Source organism: Ostrea edulis, chromosome 2 (assembly GCF_947568905.1).
Source record: "Ostrea edulis chromosome 2, xbOstEdul1.1, whole genome shotgun sequence".
Taxonomy (NCBI): domain Eukaryota; kingdom Metazoa; phylum Mollusca; class Bivalvia; order Ostreida; family Ostreidae; genus Ostrea; species Ostrea edulis.
The window spans coordinates 41,580,418-41,599,862 of NC_079165.1; the positions used below are offsets into that span (position 1 = coordinate 41,580,418).

The window sequence follows — 19,445 nt, forward strand, 5'->3', positions numbered from 1 at the left end:
TGACAATGTATCAAGGTCTTCTTTTTCATATTTAGCCCATCATCTGGCATAATCCTCGACAGAATTCAAAATAGAGATGAAGTTTTGTCGCCAATTAAAAGATCGAGGTTCTCTGTATTTAGGACCTTGTAGAATAAGTGATTTGAGGTCCTCATTTTCAACTATATCAACATTAGCAGTAATGACATGCCCAGCTGGACTATAGTTGAAAAAAGACGATGAACAAGAACACGTAGGTGGATTAAGTATAAGATGGTCAATATCTAGGCACTGCAAAGTTTGTTTATAACTAAAAAGTTTGGATGCAATAGTAGAAGTATATTTGATGGAAATGCTGGATGTAGACTTGAACTTGAAATAAGTTGGAATGCACGAATGAACTCTCAGAGTGTTAAACTTGACCTTTTTTGCACTTGAAATTTACATACTATTTACTCGCATGAATTAGTGTTGTCTGTTGGTGTCCACGTTAACACATCATAAACAACACAAATTAATTACTACATCAAATTGATATATACTTATGACTTTTAAAAATAGAAAAAAGTATAATTTTAGTAGATTGGAAGTAAATAATGACCTACTTGCACTTAAAGTACGGGGAAAAATTACCATATTGTCAGTTTCTACAAAATTGCGCAAAAATTCAGTTTTACATCAGAAGTGAAGATGGAATTAAAAAAAAGTGGGGATGTAGATATCAATTGGGAAATTTTTGGCCAAAATGCTAAATCTTTATACAAATTTTTGGGTAAATTGAGATAGATGATTTTAAGAATCGGAAATATATCAAACAAATTAATGAATTTACAATATTTGAAATAGTTCCAAGTCAATGATACTTGAATAATTACAAATTGAAATACACTCACAGGGGTATAAATACTAACAATATATATGGTATAACAGAAACGGTAAAACCCCGTAGAATTAAAACTTTTTGATTAAACAATTCTTCCGCCAAAAAAATATAGCTTTAAAAATATACCCTTGCAGAAAGCTGGAGAAATAACATGAACAAATGTGCCCACTCTCCACAGCATAAGAAGTCATCAAACCTGTGGAACTGCCTCCCTCTGTGTCTTCGATTCGAAGATTGATTAGCTGTTTTTAAAAATAAATTTAAAACATATTTTTAAACTTGCAATTAATTTGTCATTCGATATTTATTTAAACAGTTATTTCATATAAAAGACACAAAATCAGTAATAAAACAACATAACACACTAAATGGACTACCAACGACACGCAGCAGCTTTAATGCTGTACCAATACAACGTACTATAATTACATAAGATGTAGATACAAGTTGGATTATTATATAATTTAAGCACGTTATCAGCTGTACGTGACTTTCTAAACTGACTTTACAACGTTACTCGATTAAAACCGGTAGTAGCTTTACCCCTCGGAAAAATGGCTATATAGTAGATCTTCCCCCATAGCAGGGTTACCCTCTCACGTTTTTTGGTTTTAATTTTAGAAATCAGATTATGGAAAGTCAGTCAGGCTTTGTACAACAAATATTGATATTGCATAGATCTGAGTATCGAAAAGTGTATGTTGCCGATAGTTTGAATGCAGATACATGAATTTTCATAGAGATACATTTTAGAGATATACTTTACGGTATTACTGAGAAAGTATGATACATACGAAATAGATATAAGTGTTTTATACTTGCATACTGTACTTACTAAACTAAAATTATACTGATTTAATTACAATTTTATTTGTAATATAATATGTAATATATAATATATATAAGCCTTTAAAACTATTCGTTTCAGTAAGAAACTCTTTGATACATATATCAAACAGCTAAAGTCGAGATGATAAACTGATATTGTACGCCTTGGGAATTTATAAATTATTTTGTTTTAATGGACTTGATGCCCTTCTGACAAAATGTAAAAACATGTTTAGGATGTATCCACCTACATACTCTCATTTTTTTTTTTTTTATCAAATGTCGGGTTCATCTTCGTTGCGAAGGGGTTTTAAAAGAATTTGTTCTTCCTCTGGATCCCAATTCCAACCATTATACGCAAGAAAGAGCCCTTATAGCGGCTAACTTCTCTTCCGATAAGTTGACAGTTACATCAATCTAATTAAAATTAGATGTTAGATCCGCTCGCGTACTCGCATACATATGTATGCGAATACGCGAGTGGATCTAACATCTAATTTTAATTATATTGCAGTTACATGCACGTTTGTCGCCATGTTTCGAGGGAAAATTACGCTTATAAATTTTCAAATGAGTGTAAACAAAATTTCATTAACGTACAATAATAAATTATATTCTAACAATCCATAATAATTATTATCAATCGTACCCATTCCTAAGCATACCCTACTATATTCCATTATAATTGATGTAATTGTATGCAAAATTTACTACTATTATTGTATGACTACCGGGTATTTCTACATGAAAATTCCCTCTCCAGTTGGATTACGCGGTAAGCAGCAAAAGATTGCACGGGCGCCTCGATCGCAAGATAAGATAGATAGGGTATACACAAAGACTAGTAACTAAATGTCCATCAATTTCTAGCATCTAATGTGAAGCTCAATTTCTCCTGATTGACAAGGATTCACAGGCCAGGTATTTGATGGCGGTGCTTATTTTCTCGGTCTTTAAGATAGTTTGCCAAATGTATACTCAGAAATGGATATTTTCCTTTAGGTTATTTTCATTGCTTACTAAGGTTTTTGAAATATCCTTTTCGGATTTAGGGAATTGGACCTCTGGTGTTTCCAGGGACCCGTGTTTTTCCTACTTTGAATTTTGTTTTCGTTATAGGATTTATGAGATTGACATGCTTGTTCAGGGGCGGATCCAGAAATTGTGGTTACGGGGGTGGGTGTGTGGGGTGGGGGTGGCACCACTTTATGAGGCAGGGGGTCTGGGGCCGCCTTGAGGCCCCCAGTGAGTCCAGGGCAAAGCCGACTGCGCCCCCCTTAAATCCGCCATTGTTATTCTCACTTTTTCAATTGGCAGTTCACTACTAGGTGTGATACTGAGGGTGTCTAGTTGTTCAATGAAAATTTGGGATGTCTGTTACTATTGACGCTTATGGGATTTCATAAAGATGAGAATCAGTTTCATATATCTTATATCGAACATACACAAGAAACGGGTGCCATGCTTTTATGATATAAACTATGAGGGGGAAAAATACATGCTTGGATTTCCTAACATCTGGCACTTGATAAATTTGCAATCTTTATGATCGGGAATTTATTAGCTGAGTGTGAAACACTTTCCGCAATATTTCAAACTTTGGAGAGCAATCAAAGATTTTTTTGTTATGCTTTGAAAGTTTGTTTTATTTAAACAACGTTTCCTGGTTACACAAACTGTAAATTGTCTTCGTCAAGATGAATTAATCAAGTAGACGTACTTAATTTGTGACGGCGAACAGCAGATTGATAAAATTGTTTAATTGCAAATAAATCACTTTTCGACTATGACATGTGTGTTAGAATAATATATATTCATAGATAAAAAGTCGAATAACGTCGCGATTTCAAACATTAAACTTTTATTCTACGAAAGGTAGGTCTGAATATGATAAACCATGTTTTGGTTGCATACAGTTTGTCTGTCTTTCCGCAACTTTAAGTTTTATCATAGGTTCATTTCTGAATGGTCTTTAGTTAAACAGGGGGAGTCGGTGGTAGTCACTATTGACTTCAAATAATATTCGTATCACTAAACGTATCGGCTATGACATGATTTGTAAGGGGTACGCTTTGGTATTTTATATATTCATAGGAAAACATAGCACCCATGGCAAGCACGGGAAGTTCTGTAAAATGGAATATGACAACGCTGTACACTTTAAAAAAAAAAAAAAATCACATCTAAAGATTATGAATGTACACTGTTAGCGTTGATGTTTTATCTTGTTTTAATGGTCAATTAAGTGGTCAATGGGAACAAAACATTTTTAAAAAAAATTCTACAATGAAAATTCGGAGAACAACGATCACAGCATTGTCGAAGAATCCAGGAAAGTGACGACAATTTTCCTGAACGATGTGAAATCTACGATGAAGTTTTAAAGTGCGTCTTGAAAATTTTAGACTAGTATATCAAATGATGAAAGCCTTACGCCAGCAGTTCAAAAGATGAAATCATTGATTGAATTCAAACTACTCTGTCCTAAAAAGGGTGTTCTTGGTCCCTTCGAGAATTTTCCCTCAATAGCTGTAGGTGAAGTACCATAGTGTAAACACGTCTGATGAAATTATTAAAGGGTTTGGAAAATTTATGATGCTGGCTTTAAATTCAATAGTTTTCATTTATGCTTTCTTTGATTACATTTTCCCAATACAATTTAACTAAAGCAAAAATCGTCACAAGTCTTCCAATTTTGGTATCAAGAGAGATCGTTTGTACTTAGAAACGGGATTGAAACCTATGGAAAGTTGATGAACTTTTGTTTGTTTTGTTTACTTATTTGATTTGCGTCCATTTAAAACATTTTCACCCATATTGAGGCATCACCAGCTCTGGGTAAAGTATCACAAATTTACACCCACGCATGTCTCTTCTTTATTATACCAAACCTAGAAACAACTCGGTGCCTCAGCTATTTCTAATATCTCATTTGAAATACCAGGACTCTCACTTGTAAATGTCGAGCGCTTGGCAAAGGAGAAGCCACTTCCTATATGTATTTCTACGTCTTCAGTTTGATGCAGAATAGACACGAACAGGGTTCAAACCTCTCGTTCACAAATCTACGCAATGAGCCAAAATTAAGTCTAATAGAGAAGTGGTGTCTTCTGAAATGATGAAAGGATCTACCAATTTTTAGTTAAGGTCAGTATTAAGGTCAAGTGACTAAGTGACCTTAACCCCTGACCTTGGACATAAAACTGGCATAACTTACGACCGGAATTGATAAAGACATGGAATCTTTAGAAATAATAAGATACAAACTATCATCAAGGTGAAATGCCTCGTGATGTAAAACAACTCATATCAACAATGGTAATTTTCATTCAGATGTCGATTTGATATATTCCTGTGAACTCGAAATAAAAGACACCACAGAGCGTCCACTTCTGCTTCATACTTAGATATTTTATTCAAAATAGATATTAACGGCAAACAAACAGTTCAACTTTATGACAAACGGGATTATTTTAGCTTCTCCATCATCAACTTCCCATAGTGATGTAGAATATTGCATTATCACCTGCATATGGTGTTTATATATCTCAACTGATTCGATACACAAGATCTTATTCTGCGTATGAAAAGTTTTTAAATCGAGGCAGGCTACTGACAAACAAGTTAATGGTGCAGGGGTTTCAACAGTCTCGTTGAAAGCCAGTATTTCGCAAATTCTATGGTCGTTATATTTGTAACGATATAGTTTGGCTATACAACCTATCATTGGGTCAGATGCTGTTTGACGTGTTTCATACCGATTGTTAGGCCGTTCTTGGTACATTGATTTTGACTACGGATAACTCCGTTTACCTGATCAAGATATAGGGCTCACGGCGGGTGTGACTGGTCGGCAGGGGATACTTACTCCTCATAGACACCTAATCCCACCTCTGGTGTATCCAGGGGTCCGTGCTTGCCCAACTCTCTGTTTTGTATTGCTTGTAGGAGTTATGAGATTGATCACTGTTCGCTATCTTCACCTTTCATAAAGAACATATTTTTAAAGATAATTCCCTTGACATTTAATTGTTTATCGATAAACATGTGCTTGTGCATGCTCAAGCTTTTTTCACATATAAACGGTCATGTGCTACCCTGGAAGGTTCCAATCTATAAAAGAGGTCACGTCATCAGCTGATGATTCAGATAAACGTATATATGTGTATGTGCAAGCTTACTTCCCCCATAGCATCCGGTTAAACCTCGCGTACATTTTCTGCGTGGACCTTAGGGTTCACGCAATGAACAGACTTAACATCCTTGATGCACCATATTGTTCACATGGAAAGCAAGAAGACGTACAGTATATAAGTTTTTCTTCATGTGTTAATATTATTTGAATGCGCCAAAATAATCTTATTTTTTGTCAAACTAATTTATTTTCATTATAGGTTTAATAGATAATTGTTAACTAATTTATGACTACGATATATGTTTACAGTCGTAATGTTTTTCTTTGTAATTGGATATGATGAGTAATTTCTCTAAAATCTGACAAGTTGTTGTATTATTATGAGGCACAATTCATTTTTAAAAACCTCTATATCAATAAAAACTTCTATAAGAAAGAACTCTCGTGGGGATCCGGGTTAGAATGAGACCCCCCAAAACCGAGGCCCCGTATCACAATAATAACTTGTGCAACTTTGATTTCTTCTCGGATGAAAGGAATAGGTCAAGATATTTAGTTAATTAATCAAATTGCGGACATCTTCAATTGGGCTTATTTTCATGATGTTTTCATTGCGCGCTTTTATCACACATGGTCGGAAAGAAACTATATTAATTCTGCTAAATCAATTGTAAAATACTAAACTGTAGTTAGATATGCACAGATATAAGAATTGCTAGGGAAATAGCACGTGTTGTGTTAGTAAGACAGTTATGTATCAGCACTCGGCTCGTTTCGGACAGAACGTTTGTAAAAAGACAGGTTGTCTTTTGAAACTATTTCCATTTATATCTCTACAACTGTAAATTTTTGAGTATATATTTACAAGAGTTTTTAATTTAATTTTATTCAAAGAATGTCGCACCGGCCGCGGTAGCTCAGTGGTAGAGCGTTCGCTTCGTGAGTTCGAGCCCCACTCGTGCCATGGCCGTGTCAAACCTAAGACATTAAAATAGGTAGTGATTGCTCTTTCGACAAACGCTCGGCATTTAGAAGTCTTTCGGATACACCGTGTACAATGTCACATGCTGGGACCGTGATCGGTGTAGCGTGGGGATATGAATTCGAAGCGAAGAAAGTAGGTCAATAAGTATTCAAAGACTGATTGTGTTTAATCAAAATAAATCTAGATAGCCAAAAGTATTGCACGGAAGGCAGTGGTTATTGGCAAGCTAGCACTAGCAACTGGGGAGTTTAGAACTCTTTGGAAATACCCAAACACTTCGACAATATACAAGTAGGGTAGGCGCCGGGTATATTTTTCGGTGTATTTAATGAGAAATCTCCACTCCTACTGCATAAACTCCAAAGTTTTTTTGACCAGAAACATTACCTTTGAATGGGACTCAATATTCGACTGAAAAAAACCCAACACAAAATCATGATATGCCGAGTATTTGACTGAAAACCCTGTGTGGCGTAGGGGGGTGAAAATCTTGTGGCGTAAGGGGGCCGAGAATCCTTTTAACGTAAGCAAAGTTTCTCACTAAAATACACATCTTCAGCACAGCGAATATTGTCTTTATTCAAAATTATATGGAAAATTCTCAAATCATTTTGTTCAAAGGGAACCCAAGTAAAATCACAGTGTATGATTGACTGTTATCTATATATGTTTAAACTTGTGTGTGTTTTGCAGAGTAAAACTGATTGCATGTAGAGGAAATGATGGAATCCCAACCAAACAAGCACATATATACGATTTGTGTGAGAAATATTATATGCGTCAAAATCAAACTTAAGGCATTTTTCACAGTGCAGCGCGAGATATTTCCCCCTGAATACAGGTGGCACATAACGCGTTGCGGTCCTATTCTCCACTCAAAGGTTCGTGCGCTACGAGCACCTATCTAATTAAAATTAGATGTTAGATCCGCTCACATACTCGCTACACGTCATCTTTGTTGAAGTATACATGAAAAGATCCCCCGATGTCGCCATAGTTTAAAATTTAAACAAAACACGCGATAAATAAGTCATGATCGTGGGTGCTGCCATTTTTTCTCTTCCTTACGTAAACAATACATGGAATTGCGATATGAAGGGGGAAATTTGATTGGCTGTTGCAAATTTGACCTCTGACGTGACCCTCTATGGGATGTTAGATGTTTGTGTAGCGAGTATGTGAGCGGATCTAACATCTAATTCTAATTAGATTGTACGAGCACTAGACCTCTGTCAACGGCTTTTTACAGAAATCTTGTAAAAGTTTCTAATAATTCAACATTTATGTTTTGGACTAAATATTTAGTCATATTATGGAATGCTTTTGGTGCAATTTGATGGGTGCTTACTGTAAATTGTTTAAAATCGCGGTTTTCTGATACTAAATTTGGAACTACTTCGTAATATGCGTATGATGTAGGTCATTCACGTGGTAGAGATCACTGTAAACATGGTATCAAAAGTAAGAAAGGCTGTAAAACATTCCATAAGACTTGTAAAATAAGAGACAAACAGTTTAATGGTAAAAATGTACTTATCAAAATGCCAGTGCGCTATGAAAGAGCCTGATGTATCACATGTTGCCAGAACTTTTAAAAGGAAAGGAAATGAGAATGGCTGTGTATATCATTTGATTGTATTGTCACGTGATTGCAAGTGTTGACAGAGATGTAAGGGAATCTTGCGTAACGCACCCTTTGGCGAGAGAATGCTTGCGGTCCATGTTAAAATAAACTCTGGCTGTCCTCAATTCATTGCAGCATTATAAGGATTTACTATTTCTGATTGTACATGTAAATAAGTGCCAGTTAAGGAATAGTGTAATTACTGACAATTTGAAATGATATTGCTGACGCTGTACAATACTTTTAGTCATTGATTATATTTATGTGTCCCTTGTGTGATTTTTCGCAGTCCTAAAAAAATTATACCAGGGTAAGGATGTCATTAAAATATCAAGTTTTCATTATTACTTTTCAGAAATTACATGTACAACCAAAGCATGCAAGTATTATCTTGTAATCATTTCACACTGTGGACAAAAATATATATGTACATCAGGAGTCAATGATCGCAACATGTTAATTTTATCGAACACGCTTCTCTAATGCAATATTTTTGTTGAAATATGTTTACTTATGTGTAATTCGATCTTTTGAAAATCAATGTTAGCGTAAATCAACTTACTCAAATGTACACAAAAATAATTATCAAACACGTAGCAATAGAAGGGAGTGCCAAAGGTTGTTTTTTTTTTTTTTTTTTTTTTTTTTACTGTACATGCATAGTTAGTTAATTTTACGAACAAAGTTTGATCTATAAACTACCTCCATTAATAAAATAACATTTGAATTGTAAAATTTAAGGAACCGATCAATCTCTTGCCCTCCATCCCCCGCGATTTAGGATTTAAACTGGGTTTTGTTATATTTGTTTCTTTTTTCTTTTCAAGAATTTTCAGACGCTTGTGAAGTGGACGTCTCCCCCCCCCCCCCCTCCCCACTTTTTTGAAGAAGAAAAAACTCCTACGTGCCTGAAAACATTTATATCATATGCTTTCGTCTTGCTTTATTTCTGGATATTCGTGAAATTCTTGGTATTACATGTAATTGTATCATAACTTTGACAGAATTAAACCTTAGACATGACTGCTCCCCCCCCCCCCCTCCGTCATCCATACTTTTCTAAACAGTGTTTTTCATAACATCGAAGAACCTAAACCTTGTTATTTTTAGAGATATGATGCAACCTATTAAAGCTCGAGATCAGCATAATAAAGATTTTATTACCGTAAGCTTTGTTCATACTACATGTATTTTATCTGAAGCTTAGGACCGCATCGATACGCAGTATTAAGCACGCCCTCAATTTCCTGTGAAAGGGCAGTAACTGCAAAAATATAGGAAATTCGTTGACGTTTCGGTCGTAAAGTTTCTTAAGAGTGATTTGCGCTTAATGGACCAAGAAGGATTCAGATTACATCTTTTTTGGAGTAATACATTTAGGTAGTGATTCTAAATCCTCTTTATTTTTTAAAGCAGTTTTACTCGTTACGGTTTATTTACACAGGCACCTTAAGTAAGGATACTACTCACCCCCCCCCCCCACCCCCTGATGTTTTTGTGGCGACAATTTTCCGATATTTGTGGATTCCCTGTCTATCTCATCCTAATTTCTAGTTATGTAATCGTTTCATACTTTTTGTAAGCTTTAATACCAGTACAAGGTAAATATCTAAAGCTTACAAAAAAGTGAAACGATTGTACATAAATCAATATTAGGGTGAGATAGACAGGGAATCCACACATTTCAAAGATATTATGGTGCAAAAAATAAGGGGGGGGGGGGGCTATAAGTAGTATCCATACCTCATGTGCCTGTGTTTATTTAACCAAAAATTGTTTTTCTTTCTGGTCATTGCATTATCTGAAATTATCAATAGTTCATGTCAATTTCATTAAAATATGAAACTGTCTTAATCATCTGGTATTGTGGTATTTTAGAAAATGTTTTTAATGAAAATTTAATGGCATTGAAAGTCACACACATCATTATCGGTTTATCGTACGAATATCAGAGTAACTTTGAACAAGTTTGAATTTGATATTTATATATTCACTGTGTTCAAGATGAGGATTTTGGTAAGAAACTTTGGGAGTCTCGGTCCCCCTACGCCACAAGATTTTCACCCCCCCCCTACGCCACACAGGGTTTTCAGTCAAATACTCGGCATATCATGATTTTGTGTTGTTTTTTTCCAGTCGAATATTGAGTCCCATTCAAAGGTAATGTTTCTGGTCAAAAAAACTTTGGAGTTTATGCAGTAGGAGTGGAGATTTCTCATTAAATACACCGAAAAATATACCCGGCGCCTACCCTACTTGTATATTGTCGAAGTGTTTGGGTATTTCCAAAGAGTTCTAAACTCCCCAGTTGCTAGTGCTAGCTTGCCAATAACCACTGCCTTCCGTGCAATACTTTTGGCTATCTAGATTTATTTTGATTAAACACAATCAGTCTTTGAATACTTATTGACCTACTTTCTTCGCTTCGAATTCACATCCCCGCGCTACACCGATCACGGTCCCCGCATGTGGCATTGTACACGGTGATGTAGTTGAGTTAGATTCTGACATAAATACATGTATAGAGAATATTGGAATAAAAAACCTATACACACAATAAATCAGAAATATATGTATACAAAGGGATGCCATTGAGTATCACTTCCTTATATTTTTTTATGAAAAGGTAGATTAAAGCGGCTATTGAGGAAAAATGTCGAGACCGGGACCGGCTTTTAGCATTGTTTTTATTTCTCGGTCCCACCGGTCCCGGAGTTTTCACATATTATTTTACAAAAAGAAGAAAATAATATGATCAATTTACTATCAGAATGCAGGAATGAGATGTCATACCTAAGTTATTGAGAAATGGGGCTCAAATATCCTGATATATTCTATTTTTATTGAATAAAAGTATATGGGACCGGGACCGAAGACCGGGTTTTAGTCACGGGACCGAGACCGAAGACCGGGACCGAGACCGGGTTTTAGTCAGTACCCTCTGTTGTCTTTTATATCGAGTTGACTGGGATATATGGATGCATATAAATGAGTGAGTATTGTTAATAGATTCCATTTCGTCGATGCATTTAAATGTTGTGTTGAAGGCCATAGCAAGATTTTCTTTCTTACATGATCATGATTGATTGATTTTATATTCTTTAACGTCCCTCTCGAGAATTTTTTCACTCATATGGAGACGTCACCATTCAGGGGTAGATCCAGGAATTGGGGTCTTTATCGTGCCACAACTGATGTGACGCGAGGCCTAGGTTTTTGCGGTCTCATTTGAAGGACCGCCCCATATAATCGTCTTTTGCGACAAGTAAGGCGTTCTGAGGACCTATTCTCACCCGGATCCCAATGGTTCCCGGTTGATATGCATTTTGGGAGAATCTAATATATGATTGCTAAATATATGATAAATCAATGATATACATGTACAATAGGTTTCTCAAAATTGAGAAATGATCAATTTCAGATGACGAAAAGAAGTGAATTCATTTTTTTGGCGAGCATTGCTTTGATACACTCAGTTTGCAGTCATAAGCCTTTTCTGGAGTATTTGCGATCCCAAGCAAATAGCTTGGAAAAAGGACTAGATTCGATCATCAGAAGTGGTGGATATATAAGTCATAATGGTAATTTATTAGTTATGATTAACTATTTTTATTGTATATGTATCTTCAGGTATACTGAAAATGTCTAATGTGCACATAATGTTTTTTATCAATTTGTTATATATATATACATGTATGTATATCTATCTATCTATCTATCTATCTATCTATCTATCTATCTATCTATCTATCTATCTATCTATTTTTCTATCTATTTTTCTATCTATCTATATATACAGTAACTTGATCCGAACAGTCGGATCACGTCCAGTCGATAAGCGCGGATCATCGGGCCTATCTGGTGATCCGCGCCTGTCGAGACGTGATCCATCTCTTCGAATCAAGTTACTGTAATGATAAATTTGTTATTTACCCCCTTATGTGTTTTTAAATCCACATTCATCAGATAATAAATGTAATTCAAATTATCAAAGACACAGACATACAGTGAAATTATATTTTGTGTACGCTGTTTTGTAAAACATGGCGTTGATGCATGGTGACGTCATCAGTTTCTGAGGATACTGAGTGATAAGGATTCAGAAAACCAGTGTGGGGATCCGGAAAATCGGATCATACTCTGTAAAATCCACAATATCAAAAAACGAAACATTGATGGGTATATAATAAATAAAATTATCGCTTGATAAACTCCTTACTCATGCCAGTCAATACATTGATGACGTTCATCAGTCATATACCTGAGAAAAGGTTTAAAAAAATCGTCGTCAAAAAGCGACGGAAATCAGGGTATGAAAAAAGTCCTATTGCTAATAGAATCTGCAGAGATGTTTGTGTAGCAGGTGTGCGAGTGGATCTAAGATACATTTTTCCTCGAAATTAACGATGGATTATCCATCATCTGTCGTTATAAGAGATTTTTATGCTTTGAAATCGGTTTAATTGATAATAGCCATAAAATGAATAATGTTGAAAAGTCTAAAAGCTTCACGCACAATTTCAACCATGCCGATGTAGCTCTCCAATTTTATCACTAACCATTCATAATTTTTTTTTTTTTAAATTTTAGGATACCTATGTTTATTAAATAAGTTTCAAATGAGTTTATAAAATGGATTTTGAGATAGTACGAAGGAAAAATAATGTACAACATTTATAAACATTCTGCAAAAATATGTTATCAAAGTAGTTTACAATCTTGATAAATTCAAATGTGAAATTTGTAGGGGGCATTGCATTCTCAGCCCGACAGTCTTCAGCCAGAACGTACAAACAACACGAGACGTGGATCTTTGACACAGTTCTTGTAAATGACGGTAACGCCTACAATAAGGCTACGGGAACCTTTACAGCTCCTGTTGGCGGAACATATGGCTTTACTTGGGCTACACTGACGAATCCGTCAAAAGCGGCTCATCCTTACTTAAGGGTGAACGGTCATTACAAAGGATATACAGCTTTCAACAATCGTCATACTTCACAAAAGGTTTGGAGCAGTGGCTCGAACACCATTCTTGTTCATCTGAAAAAAGGTGACACGGTCAACATTGCATCAGGATATCTAGCAGCCTATGCAAGAGAAATTTTTTCCTCGTTCTCTGGTTGGAAAATTTACTAACTGTTGAATTGCTTTTCAAACATGTTGAAATAAAGACTTTTATGTACGCGTTTGTTTACTGAATACTTCACAAGGATGAAGGTATTGAACATTATGAGTGGACAAAAGTTGATATACACAGCTATGATTTACATTTCAAAACGAGAATACATATACTCGCCTATTAAATGGTGGGATGGAAACTCTGGTCATCTATAAGCTTAGAATTCTCGCAGATTTCTCGCAGGACACATTTAAAAGTTGAATTAACTACCGAATATTCACATTGCATTGTTAAGAGATGCAAATGTAAAAGCCGATCAGTTTCTAGTTAGTTACCGTCATCAAACAATTAACTTATTTACCTGCTAGCATGTTCATGAAGCTATCTTAGGACCAAGGCGTGCTAACTATGTCTTAGGACACGTCTTAGTATTCAGCATGTTTCTCAAAGCTTTCTTAAATTTAGGTCTCGCCATAAGTTCGTCGTAATTTTAGGGCAGCATAACACTTGTCCTAAGATCTTTCCAAGTTTGTGTAAATGATGTTGATGCGAAGAGCTCAAAGAAACCGTACGCGTGAAAGGATACTTAGAGACATTGACAATCGCTAGATAACTTAAACGACGATGCTATCGTGAGTAAGTACAGAATTTCGCGGTCTTTGATAACAGTGTTGGCGACCTACTACACGATCACGTGCATTGGCAGCATACTTCCAAGTTATGGTTGTGTTAAGATGCATGTATGAACATATGTTCATAAACAGAAGAAAACTACCATTCCATTCATGTTTAAGGGGTGTGTGAAAGTGAAATTATCGTAAATGTTTTAGCGGGTGTCAAACACAAATCCTATGTTTGGAAAAACTCTTCACTACACGACCTCTTTGAAAACGGTACTATATCAGAGAGATGGCTACTCGGAATTGGCGGGTATCCATTGCACCCCTGGCTTCTGACTCTGGTGCTGAATCCAACCACGGAAGCAGAAGAGCGATTCAATATAGCACACATTCTGTAATTGAACGGACCTTCGGTGTTTTGAAATCGAGATTCAGATGTTAAGACAGAAGCGGCAGCACTCTTCTTGATTGCGTTCAGAGGACATGTGGTATAACCGTAACATGTGTTGTTCTGCAGAATATCTGCATTAGACATCGCATACCATTACCAAATGGTTTTTATTCTTTGTGACAATGCTGGAATTTGTGTCGATTATGGTGTAATGATGACACAAAAGTGCGGTGTAAAAACGAACTATGAAAATTACGCACTCTGAAAAAAAATTTGAAAGTCCGTCAAATTTGGGACCAAGTCAACGCACTTTGAAAAAATAGATATTATTTTTCAAAGTGCGTTGATATCGACCATATCAACACACTTTGCAGAAAAGAATTTTGCAAGGCTTGGTCGATTTTCTTGAAGCTTTCAAAAATGATAGATAATTATTTGAACCTTGATATTTGATGACGTCACTTCCAGATCTGAGATTTTGACGTTTTGTGGATTTGGGTAATTATAAGGGTCTGGCTCTGCGAGAGCCCTACCATGATTTGCCTGGAGCATATATTTTCTCTACCCTTGACCCACTTGCGCTCAAACTTCACCCATAGAGTGTCCATGGGTGGAGGATGTTCAGTGGCCATGAACCAATTTTCTAGATCAAGGGTTAAAGGCGAACTAACTTCTTTGTGTAAAATCCTTGTATGGAGCATATTTCTCTTCCCTTGGCTTCACCAGGCTCGAACTTCGCCCATAAACCTTTGCTCAGTACAGAATGGTCCTCTCCGAAAACAATATTTAAGAACTACCTTCTACTACATGTATTTTGCTAACAGCGGGATCCTTTGAGATGGTCACCATTTCAACGACATCCAGTTTAATTAGGTTACCCGAGGTACTCTTAAGGCCTATTGCTATCGGTCCCCATCCGGTCTCCGTCATTCGTCGTTCGCCGAGCGTTAATAATTGAAAATAATCAACTTCATCTCAAGTACTGCTAAGCCAATATTGACCAAATTTTGTATGTAGCGTCTGTAGGGGAAAAGGAGCATGAATTAAAAATTTCATGACCCCTTTCTTACAGGGGTCTTAAATATTGGGTAAAAGTTGTGAAAATTAGTGCAATCTTTAAAAATCGTTTTCTCTACCCCCGGGCATGGAGCAGACAAACTGAGTATATGGTAATAGTGAGCAAGGAAACCTCAAACAATTTTTTAAATTTCATTACCTCCAGGGCAGGGGCTCTTGTGCTAGGGCATTGCCATATTGGTCATATAGTGACAACGCAAAATTCCTTTAAAATCTTCTTCCCTACTCCCGAACATAGAGCAGATCAACTGAGTATATAATAATAACGAGCAAGGAAGCTTCTACCAAGACCAAGTCCTCTCAAAGAAATACACTACTTAGAGATTTCCTCTACCAATTGAAATAAAAATTCCAGAAATGTTGATATATATATATATATATATATATATATATATATATATATATAATTCCCATGTTATTTATTACAATTGTTTTGATTGGACAAAAATAAATCTAAACGAGAATTTACAAATCAATAAATCCAAAAACGCTATGAAAACATACGCGCCTGAAAACAAATAACATAGTGCGAGGAAACTATTAAAATTTTTGAAATTGATAATACAGGGAACGAATTGTAATTATAAGAATTTATCGTTGTGTAAACTCTGGACATTTTACTCACAAACTTAATATAAAAGTGCTTCGCACCTTTATTCAGTTTGTGAGTAAAATGTCGAGAGTTTACACATTGATAAATTCTTCAAAAAGAATGCTTAATCCTATAATATATTCAAAGTGCATTAAGTGTTTCCATGAAAAAAAAAATGCTGACGTACATTTACAACGCACCTTTAAAAAAAGATTTTCAAAGTACGTTGACTTGGTCCCAAATTTAGCGCACTTTGAAATTTTTTCAAAGTGCGTTGCCACAGTGTGGAATCAATTGATCGCTGGACGATTTGCAATGTAAATGATTTACTAGTAGATATTTGCTAGTACAGAAAATATCAATTGCTGATCATATGTCTAGAATATTGAAATAAATTCTGCAAATTATATGTATATTACGGAATAAATTGATTAAAATATTTTTTATGTCAGACAAAACGAAATCAATCTTAAACTTTCTTTATTTCTAACATTTTGTTCTGACACATTGAAGGAAACCTCGTGTTTTGAGTCATAAGCCTGGTGTATCTGTACATCTATCTGAAATCTTTGTTGGTCTAAAGCCATTCTTTGTTCTTCTATTGCAAGTCCTCTTTTCCTAACCTCTAGATTTTCTCTCGCGATGTCAACTTTCTGTTTTTCTATATGTATCACTTGCTGCATGCTGTCCTTCTGACTGATGCTCTTTGATATTTCCTGAATGGAGAGTTGGTAGACAGAATCCTACAAAACAGTAAATCACACGTGGATATAAGTGTAATAAAATATTGTGTATATTCTTAAGTTAGTAAATACATCATACGTGGTTATAAGCGTAATAAAATATTGTGTATATCCTTAAGTTAGTAAATAAATCACACGTGGATATAAGTGTAATAAAATATTGTGTATATCCTTAAGTTAGTAAATAAATCATACGTGGATATAAGTGTAATAAGATATTGTGTATTGATATATAATTTTGCATACACTTCCTTTGTGAAATCATTGTCTTACTTGTAGATTTTCACTGCATTCAGTGTGTTTAAAAGCGGCATTTGTTGAGTCTGATGAACCCAAGGATGGAAAAAAGAAATACATGTAAAGTATTTAATGGCATGGGTATTAAAATGTCAGTTGTGATTTATACAGTGATTTTTTTTAACGATTTTATGATACGTTTTGTATATATATCATTCACATAAAGAGAGACGCTTTCCTCAATTTGTTCTGCCATGCCATGTTTCCTGACAATTCATCAATGGGAAAGTCCACAGCTCTGTCTTGTATTGCGTCAAGTTCCACGGACGGTAGACCACCTCCGCTTTCCATAGTTTACTGGTGCTGTGTGGATGACCTTTTCTTAATATCACTAGTATAGGAAGACTATGTCTTCCTAATCTCATCCACAGTGAGTGGATGGACGAATTATATGCATTTATCTCCCTACAAATACTCGCCCACGCTCTCTTCTTTGCTGTATTTGTAAAGACGTTAGATAGTCTACTAAATAAGATGTCTTTGTCTATTTTCCACCTCATCAAGTAGAACTTAAATTTTCCCTGTTGAAAAAATTGGGTTCCTCTTCTTACTCATGACAATCCGTACACCACACGATTCAGACATTACTGGAGTTCATTTTTCTTTGCTGTATCTAACCAAACCTCCAACGGAGAGGAAATCTGTGCTTTTCCGGAAATTGCCTGACATCGACATCAACAAATGAAAAAACCCCGATATGAATCATCCAAGTTCTATAAACGAATATACATCCGCTGAAAAACTTACTATGCTTTATAATGCGGTCCTCTAAATTACCATCGATATTCATGCTCCTAAGATATCAAAGGAGATCATTTTACGACCAAATACCCTATGGTTTACGGACGATCTTCATTCTACCAAGAGAGATCATCAGAGGGCTGAACGGATGTTAGATTGTTGTTGGATACCTGGTTATGAATCCGAACGACAGCATTGCAGACATACTTGAGTGGTGTCTTTCTTATATTGACAACTGGGTGCAAAACAACATACTCAGGTTAAATCGGGAAAAGATAGAACTTAGTATCTCTACCCCAAAACGTAAGGCTAATTAATTATCAGGATATCAACCGGCTTTCGGTGAATCTGTTATCATTAGTGCTTCATGTGTCAAAAAGTTTGGTTTGTTTTTCAATAGCACACTTAGCACGGGGTGTCAAATAATCTGACATGTTATTTCCAACTTCGTAATATCGGTAGAACTACATTCACGCCACGCACTTTTGGTGAAAGACGGTTCGATGTGTCCTCATCAACCCTGTGGAACTGCCTTCCGCTGTGTCTTCGATTCGATTGATTGATTGTTGTTTAACGCCCCTCTCGAGAATATTTCACTCACATGGAGACGTCACCATGGCCAGGTGAAGGGCTACAAAATTTAGGCTATGCTCGGCGCTGATGGTCTTTGACAGGGAGGGATCTTTATCGTGCCACACCTGCTGTGACACGGGACCTCGATTTTTGCGGTCTCATCCGAAGGATCGCCCCATTTAATCGCCTTTTACGACAAGCAAGGGATACTGAGGACCTATTTTAACCCGGATCCCCACGGGACTCTTCGATTCGAAGATTCATTAGCTGTTTTTAAAGATAAATTTAAAACATATCTATTCAAACTTGCATTTAATTTGTCATTCGGTATTGAAATGAATCCAGAATTTAAAATGTTGCAGGTGATTGGTTTTGTAATATTTAGAGTAAGCACGGAATAAAATGGCGGAACCCATGAACGGCATGTTTTGATTACTTAGCGAATATACAGCTACAGTCCCTGAAACGTTCTACTTTCCCTCTTGAACGGTGAACGCACGGTGAACGCACGCAGAACGAACGGTGAATGCACGGTGAGCGAATGGTGAACGCACGCAGAGCGAACGGTGAACGCAATTTGGTGAACGGTGAGCGCACGGTGAACGCAAAGTGAACGGCGAGCGCACGGTGAACGCAAAATGGTCTATTCATTCGGTATATTTCGGATTTTTCCCTTGGATTGTACTTATTTTATAATCAGGTGGAGAATATATATATGAATACATCTGTTTGTTCATTTTTGTGCAGATACTGGGTGTATGTAAAACTTACACGGTACCAATTTTGTTGCACCAGATGCGCATTTCGACAAATAATGTCTCTTCAGTGATGCTCAACCGAAATGTTTGAAATCCG

At 36.0% G+C, this 19,445-nt stretch overlaps 1 protein-coding gene across 1 annotated transcript; it reads left to right on the forward strand.

Annotated features, from left to right (window-relative positions):
- The first annotated feature begins 3,329 nt into the window (after positions 1-3,329).
- Positions 3,330-13,646, forward strand: LOC130051678 (complement C1q-like protein 4). The gene is made up of 3 exons (XM_056154037.1): positions 3,330-3,565; positions 11,856-12,015; positions 13,182-13,646. The coding sequence occupies exons 2-3, from the start codon at positions 11,856-11,858 to the stop codon at positions 13,571-13,573; spliced, it is 552 nt and encodes a 183-aa protein (XP_056010012.1). The 5' UTR covers positions 3,330-3,565; the 3' UTR covers positions 13,574-13,646.
- Positions 13,647-19,445: the final 5,799 nt, after the last annotated feature.

Excerpts from the sequence above, each read along its gene's own strand:
- LOC130051678 (XM_056154037.1), top strand. The coding sequence starts at position 11,856 with ATGACGAAAAGAAGTGAATTCATTTTTTTGGCGAGCATTGCTTTGATA. Across the intron at positions 12,016-13,181 it reads TGGATATATAAGTCATAATG|GGGGCATTGCATTCTCAGCC; the intron begins GTAATTTATTAG and ends TGAAATTTGTAG.